Source organism: Mirounga angustirostris, unplaced genomic scaffold, assembly GCF_029215605.1.
Source record: "Mirounga angustirostris isolate CCGP_5_RB_7025 unplaced genomic scaffold, mMirAng1.0.hap1 SCAF_4, whole genome shotgun sequence".
NCBI classification, from domain to species: Eukaryota; Metazoa; Chordata; class Mammalia; order Carnivora; family Phocidae; genus Mirounga; species Mirounga angustirostris.
In genome coordinates, this window is record NW_026991712.1 from 158,166,191 (window position 1) to 158,173,919 (window position 7,729).

The 7,729-nt window shown below is 59.1% G+C and overlaps 1 protein-coding gene across 1 annotated transcript; it reads left to right on the plus strand.

Annotated features, from left to right (window-relative positions):
* Nucleotides 1–258: 258 nt before the first annotated feature.
* EDN2 (endothelin 2) lies at nt 259–6,878 on the plus strand. The gene is made up of 5 exons (XM_054512938.2): nt 259–337; nt 694–853; nt 2,424–2,546; nt 3,469–3,567; nt 5,162–6,878. Exons 1-5 carry the CDS (start codon nt 274–276, stop codon nt 5,253–5,255), a joined length of 540 nt encoding a protein of 179 aa, XP_054368913.1. The 5' UTR covers nt 259–273; the 3' UTR covers nt 5,256–6,878.
* Nucleotides 6,879–7,729: the final 851 nt, after the last annotated feature.

Consider the following 7,729-nt stretch of genomic DNA (forward strand, 5'->3'; position numbering starts at 1 on the left):
GGACGAGCGGGGGGCCTCCGCTCCCGCCTCCACCCTCCCCTGTCCCCCCCACCGCGGAGGAGGCTGGGGCAAGCGGCGCACCCGGGCGGAGGCGGTGTCATCGCTCTCCTGTGCAGCGGGGCAGGGCTGCATGGGCAGGGGCGGGGCCCTGACTGGTGTTATAAGAAGCAGCCAGGGCACTGAGGCAATGAGCTATCGGCTTGGCTTGGCAGCAGGACGCTGGCAACAGGCGAGCTCCCTCCCCTGGTCCAGCCCGTGTGCTCCGCCGCCGCTATGGTCGCTGTGCCCACGGCCTGGTGCTCCGTCGCGCTGGCCCTGCTCCTGGCTCTGCAGGAAGGTGAGCCGCCGCCCCAGCCTCACCTGCCACGGCAGCCGCCCCCGGCTGGGTCTGCTCGAGGGTGTCTCCCTCCCCCTGGGGGTACTCGCCAGTCAGCTGGGGGCCCTCAGGGTGGGAGCCCCGCAGCCGTGGCAGCTCCAGGGAGCTCTGCAGGGACAGCGGTGCTGCAGGCACTGGGCAGCGCCGGCCCTTCCCACCGGGGCTGCTGGGGCTTCCCCGGGCGGGCCTGCAGCTCCTGAGCAATGAGAATGCCAACTTCCTCGATTATGCAAGAGGTGGAGCCCGGCAGGTCCCCCAGCCCAGCTGTGCCAGGCACCCTGACCCAGCTCTCCACCTCTCTCTCCTTGTGCACGCAGGCAAGGGCCAGGTGACTGCCGCGGCCCCGGAGCATCCGGCGCCCTCACCCCGGGCCCGAGGCCCCCACCTGCGGCCTCGACGTTGCTCCTGCAGCTCCTGGCTCGACAAGGAATGCGTCTACTTCTGCCACCTGGACATCATCTGGGTGAACACTCCCGGGTGAGCGACCGCAGGGATCCAGGCGGGGCTGCTGGCAGCGGGGCAGGGGATGGGGAATGTCTCGCGGAGTACAGCGCTCCCTGGGTCTCCAGACAGGATTGCTGCGCTAACATGAAGAGTTACTGGTTATTGTTCCAACTCCCACGTGGGGGCTGCCTAAGCGATGGAGTGCTAGCTCAGGAGAATTCTCCAGGTCCCCCTGGAGAGGGGAGGAAATGGCATCTCACAGAAGTAAACATACAGGCTCACAGCTAAGCTATTGGCCCCATTTTCCAGATCGGGGCACTGAGGCTCAGAGAGGTCGGGTGCCTGCCCCAGGATTACACAGGAAGGAGTAAGTGGTAGGTGGAGGCTCCATCCTAGGCCCATGGCTGCCAAAGCTCACGAGCAGTCTGCCATGCTGCCACTGCACGGTCTTCCAAGAATAAGACGATTAACGACAGCACCCGTGCCTTGACGGGGCCAGGCTCTGGGCCAAGCCCTGCTCGTACGTTACCAGCTCTCGAATCCCCCATCCTCCCCATGAGGCAGGCGCTGCTGCTGTCCCCAGGGACAGGATGAGAAACCTGGCCTGTGCCATCCCGCAGCGCTGGGGTGGGAGCCCCGTGCTGTCTGTTTCTGTCTGCACCCGCACTGCCTCCGGGCCACTGCATACTTCGAGTTGAAGTTTCTCTGTGTGTTTGTGGGTTTTTTTTTCCCTTCCCCAAATTGCAAAAGGCAAGAGAAGCCCTGCACGTAAGCGTGTGTGGAGCTAATCCGCATCCAAACACTCGCTCAGGGCGGGAACCCTGCCAGTCCCTGCGTGCTGGGTCTACCTGGAGTCAGTATAACTTCAACCACATTGTCTAAAATTAGCTCTGGCACCCGAAGGTGCTGGTCCAACCGTCCACAGGGCCCTTGCCCTGCCCCCAGCCTGCCTTGGCCAGACTTTGCATCTGAAATCGATCCCCCCTGATCTCACTCACACACACACACACACACACACACACACACACACACACACACACACACGAGCACTTGCGCACACCAGTTTTAAGTCAGAGCTCTAAGACACATTCATCGCCCCTCCAGTCAAGGGGTGACCAGGTGAGGGCAGCTTAGCTGTGAGCCTGTATGTTTACTTCTGTGAGATGCCATTTCCTCCCCTCTCCAGGGGGACCAGCCTGGCCCTCTCCATCGGCTCAAGTTCCTGGCTCAGAGAGAGGGGAGGGGCTGGGAGGACGCCCCACTTCCCGACTTAGGGACGGAGCACTGTTTCAGCTCCTCCTCTCCGTGCTGGGAGGCTTACTGAGCGGGACCAGGGCTGCAGGAGCAAGCAGAGGCCCAGAAAGGGGACGGACCTTGTCCAGGACCACCTGGCAACCAGGGAGGGGCCTGTGCTGGGGCTTCTTGAGGCCAGGGGCTGGTAACATTTTGCTTGCACCCTGGTGGCATGGGGGGCCATCCCAGTGTGTGCCGTGGGCAGTCTCTGCTCTCCAGTGGTTGGAGTTTATCTAATCCTCTCTCCCTCTCCTTCTCCCCTCCTGTCTCTCCACCCTACACCACTACCTTGCTGGCTGCCTGCCCACAGACAGACAGCTCCTTACGGCCTGGGAAACCCGCCAAGACGCCGGCGCCGCTCCCTGCCAAAACGCTGTGAATGCTCCAGTGGTGGGGACCCCACCTGTGCCACCTTCTGCCATCGAAGGCCCTGGTACGTGGGCACCCAGTACCTGGAAGACCAGCCGAGCAGAGTGGCTAATGGTGAAGGAGCAGGGTCCTGGGAGCCTGTAGGCTGCCCGGGGCTCGTGGGCAGTATCCCTTTCTGTGGCAAACCAGTCACCCCAAGTCCCTCCCACTGCCCAGCTCTGGGGGCTTCTGAGAGCATCCCAGCCTCACTCCTGGGCAGGAGGGACTCTCCCCAAGTGACAGCAGAAGCAGCTCAGACAGAGAGGGGACAGAACTTGTCCTCTCAGGCTGCACAGCTAGTCAGAAGGAGAGCTGGGCCTTCAGCCTCAGTCTGTCTGCCCAAGGGCACTGGGCTTTGGCTTCTGAGCTGTGATGCGGAGGGCTTTGGAGCTTTCTGGGTGGAGAAGTAACATCTAGACTTGGGAGGCTGGGGCACTGTCCCAAGGTTGTCACAGAGTTGCTGGGGGCTGGAGGGCAGGGGGTGGGGAGCTCTGCCAAGTCTCTTAACTCTCTGGGCCTCAGTTTTCCCACCTGTAAAAGGGGTGGGAGACTTTGTTCCTTCGCTCACCCACTTGGAGCATTTGGGGAAAGTAGAAACTGGCTTCACAGTCCCAAACCTGCCTTTCCTATGATGATATATGAGAAACTTCTCTGAGACTCAAGCTGTGGCTCCACCCCTGCCTCAGTTTCCCCTGCAAAGGACTGTGCTCAGCTGCAGGTGGCTGGATTCTGGGAAGGCCAGGCACCCAGCTGCCTCTTTCTGAGGCTAAGAACGCATTCCCGGCAGCTCGGTTTTCCTCAGCCCCTACCCCGCCTGGGAAAGGAAGGATGCCAGGTGCACAGGGTGGAAATGGATCTGCTTGGGGGGGGGGGGCACTGGGGCCACAGCCAGGTGTTCTCAGGGCCCTGGACAACCCCTCACTCGGGTCCTAATACTGTTCATTCAGGGCCGAAGCTGTGGTAGTCCCAGGCAGCGGGTCCCCCGCCGACGTGTTCCAAGCTGGCCGGACATGGATGTCCACAGGGGAGCTCCTCCAACAGCTGAGGTAAGGGGTGCCTGCACTGGCCGAGAACCTCCTGTATGCTTTGCACGTTGCCCTCATTCTCCAAAGAAGGCAGGACTGGGTCCTTACTGGGCAGCCAAGGGAACTGAGGCTCAGAGGGGTAAAAGCACTTGCCCAAGGTCCCAGCGGTCCGTGGCAGGCATCTGGAAGGCTCCAGAGCTGGAGGTCATAGCTGCTGTGCTCTCTGTCCCCACCAGGCCCGGAGGTTGACTTTCTTAGGTGGGGGCTGAGGGACTGTGACTGTGGAAGGCCCTCAGGTGTTCATTCAGGTGGTGACGCGTCTCCTACGTGCTGGGTCCAGAGTGGTCAACGATCTAGCCTGTCCCCTCCTCCCTGTCCCAGACCGGATCCCCTTCCTGGCAGCCTCAGCATGGCTCAGCTTGAGGCTTGGCACTCGGGATGTGCCCATGAATGTCTGTCCAACCAAACTGACTTGAGAATAGAGCCCCCACATCTGGCCGTGCAGCCGAGTGGCTAAAGGGGCAGCTTCTGAGCCAGGACTGGCCGATTTGAACCCCAGCTCTGCCACAAACAAGCCTTTGTGACCATGGGCTTATCGCTTCACTTCTCTGTGCTTCAGGTTCCCATTTTGAACCAGGGACGCCGGTGCAAGCCATGTCTAGGGGTCGTTGTGAGGTTGGATGCGTTGATGTAGATGGAGGTCCTCAGGCAGGGCCTGGCACCCACTGGGAGCTCTGGAGGGGCGTTAACCATTCAGACCTCTGTCCCTGAGGCTCCTTGGAGCTAGCCAGTGCTGAGGCCCAGCGTGGCCCCCCTGGGGGCTCCCATTTTTGTGGAGAGCCTGAAACGTAGGAGGCAGGGCAGGATGGGGAAGGGATAGGGAAGACCCAGCAGATACTTAGGAACTGTCCGAGGATGCAAAAAATCAAGATTCAGACTTTGCAAGTGCACGGCACCTCGTAGTGGGCGAAGAGCTTGCTCTTCCAACCCATACTCATCCTCACACCAGCGAGGCCTGTGTTTATTTTACAGACTAAGGAAGGGGCTTGGAGAGGTTGCCACACTTGCCTCAGTTCCCATAGCTGGGAACTGCAGCCAGCCTCCCAGCTCTAGGCTAGAACCCTTGGAGCCAGGACAAGACCACTTGGATGACGCCGGAGTCCCTGCCAGGGTCTCATCCCAGTTCGAAGGGCAGCTAGGACCCATATTTGTCTGGGTTGAGCTACCTTGAGCTGGACATTGAAGAACGGGAATTTTGGTCTATGGAATTTGGGTGAGGGGAGGTGAAGAGCCTAGAAGGAACAGCAGGAGCAAAGGTGTGGAAGTGAGAAGGCAAGTCACAGGAGGTACACTGTTCTTGGCCCTCTGGTTGTTCCAGCAGCCTTTGACATTGAACATCAGCTTCCTCAAAGTCCCCGTGGGCCGAGGAGCTTCTAGGCCTGGTCTGGCCTGTCCCTGATGTGCAGACTTTGTTTCCAGAGTGAGCTGTGGCTGCCCTCTGACCTCGGGGCAGCTGTGATTCAGGGGGCCAGGTCCTATCGCTGCTGCCTGTCCTGGGGAACTCTTGGGCAGCCCATATCTCCCAAGATGCTAAATGGACCTTTCTCAATTCCAGTAACATTTCTGCCGCCAAGATCCGGTTTGCTAGGCGACACCAGGATTCAGTGAGGGAGCTGAGACCCACACACCCCAGGCGGAGGAAGAGATAGTGCTGGTTGCCAAGGAACGCTGGGAAGGAGCCTGTGTGGAGCCGCGAGGAGAGGGGCAGCCCAGGGCCAGGGACCCCACCTGCTGGGGTGAGGGAGCTTCCCCCAAGGCAGCTCGTGCCCTCCGCCTGCCCAGGAAAGCCTTCAGCCCCTCAGCTGCAGAGCGGCCTCCCCCGCCGGCCCTGGCCCCACCACCCCGCTGGAAGGAACCGCATGAGGAGCGTGCTGACCTGGAGGCCACGTCCTGAGAGGTTTCCTGTCTGTTGGCTACAAACCAGGATCAATGAGCAGTGGTGGACACTCAGACCGAAGCCAGCCCTGGAGGCTAGATGGGGCTGGTGTCCTGGGTGGCCCCCATCCGTCCCCTCGAGCTCTCCCTCCCCAGAGTCCTCCCACCCTCATGTCCTCGGGACACTCCTGGTGAGAACGGCCTGCTCTGCTTCACCTGTCTGTATATAACTTATTTGCTCTCAGAACTTTGAGAATTCCAATTATTTATTTTAATGTATTTTTTTAAACTCAATTATTTACCTGCGAACTTGTGTTTGTAATAAACGATGAAACGGTAATCTGGCATTTTGTCTTGGCTGAAGCAGAGGTGGGAGGCACCTCTCGGGAAGCGGCTGCTCAGGGGTTAGGGGGACACAGAAAGGAGAGAGAAAGGGTCTGGGGCAGGTGGCCGGAGCCCTGGGTTCCACATCCCGTGCCCTTGCTGGGCACCTCTAGCTGCTAACCCAGCCTCTCTAGGCTTTTGCCTATCATGTGCCTGGGCAGCTGTTTGCAGCTTTGACATCCAGCATTCCGGGACCTGTGTTCCCATCGGGCCAGTCACCTATGGCCAGGCCTTTCCCAAGAGCATGTTTGGAAGGAGTCAAGACCCACTTCTGCTCCAGCAGCCGTCGCCGGGAACTGTCATGAGGCCCAGAGTGAATCTGGCCAGTGAGGGCTGGAGCCAGATGGATCCCAAGACTGTGTGCAGCCCGAGGGGCCAGTGATGGGCGCTGCGATGGACCTACGGCCTGGCCCTAGCTTGTCCCCTGCCTCTGCCCTCGCTAGGGAACAAGAAGTGAGTTTTGACCGAGGAAGCCCAGGGCTCTAGGCCTGGGTTGGCCAGTCCTGCCAAGGCCCAAGAAGCAGCCCACCGGAGTTCCAGGGATGGCCAGCAGTCACGATCACCCCTGCTGGCGGCCGCCTGGACCCACAGCCTCCGTGTCCGCCAAATCCTCCTGCGACAAGCTGTTCCCTTTTCTCCCGGCTGGCCTGTGCTGGGAGAGGCAGGTGGCCAGAATGGCTATTGCAAGATAATTATTTACACACTGCCATGTCCACGAAGCCAGCCCTGACCCCCTCACGGAAGAACAACATGCCACACGTATTGAAACCCTACCGTATACTTGCACTTGACCCGTATTAACTCATTTTCTCCATCTCAACAACCCTATGACGTAGGGACTTTTATTACTTCTGTTTTAATGATGAGGAAAAATTGGGGCAGAGACAAAGCAATTTACTTGCCCAAGGTCACACAGTAAGTGGTGGCATCAGGACTTGAACCCAGAGTCTATATAGTACATATGGATGTATGGGTGTGTGTATTTAATAAATATTATTGGTTGAATTCATGAATCACCACTGCAGCATGACCTGGGACAAATCTCTTTCTCTTTCTGGGCCTTAGTTTTGTTTTTGTTTTTAATCTACAAAATGGGAAACAATATAGTCTCGAGCTTGTAGGGCAGGTGTGAACACGAAACAGACTGCTGGACTCAGCCCTGGGCCTGATAAGAGGCAGAGGCTGCTTGTCGGGCCACCGGAAATGATTCTGTAATGAGCAGAAGAGCCCCCTAGCTGGAGGACCTGAGGCGGAGCAGCTGGGGTAAAGAGGAGTGGTCAGAATAAGACTCCTGGACAAAGGGGCTGCTCCCACCGTCTCCAAAGATGAGTAAGACTCAAGTAGGAAGAAATCGGAGAGGGAATTCCAGACAGAGGGAACTGGGAGGGTGAAGGCATGGTAGCAGGAGGGACAGAGGCGGATCCCGTGGAGGACCCCATGTGGCTGGAGCATGGTGAGGAACGGACAACAGGAGATGATGCCAGAGAGACCTCGAGACCCAAGCAAGGAGGCTGGACCTTCTCTGGTGGGCAACAAAAGGTCTTTGAGTCACAGGGGCCCTGGTCAGAGCTGGGCTTTGGAACTATGCCACCTGAGGGCTGCACAGGGCAAGACTGGACAGGGGAGCCAGTTCATCCCTGGCCCTCAGGGGTCCACAGGGCATCCTGGGTAGTGAGGGTTGGAATAAGGGGGCCCAGGGCCAGGGCACGCTTCTCAAATCTCAGCAGAGCCTCATGCTGGAGGAATCTCACTCCCTGGCAGCCCAGCAGCCCATGCAAAATGGCCCTGTCCCTGGGAAACCCCAAATCAATAGCCAGTGGCCAGGCTGGGCAACTGAGTAGGGCAACCCTAGGATAGCAGGTGT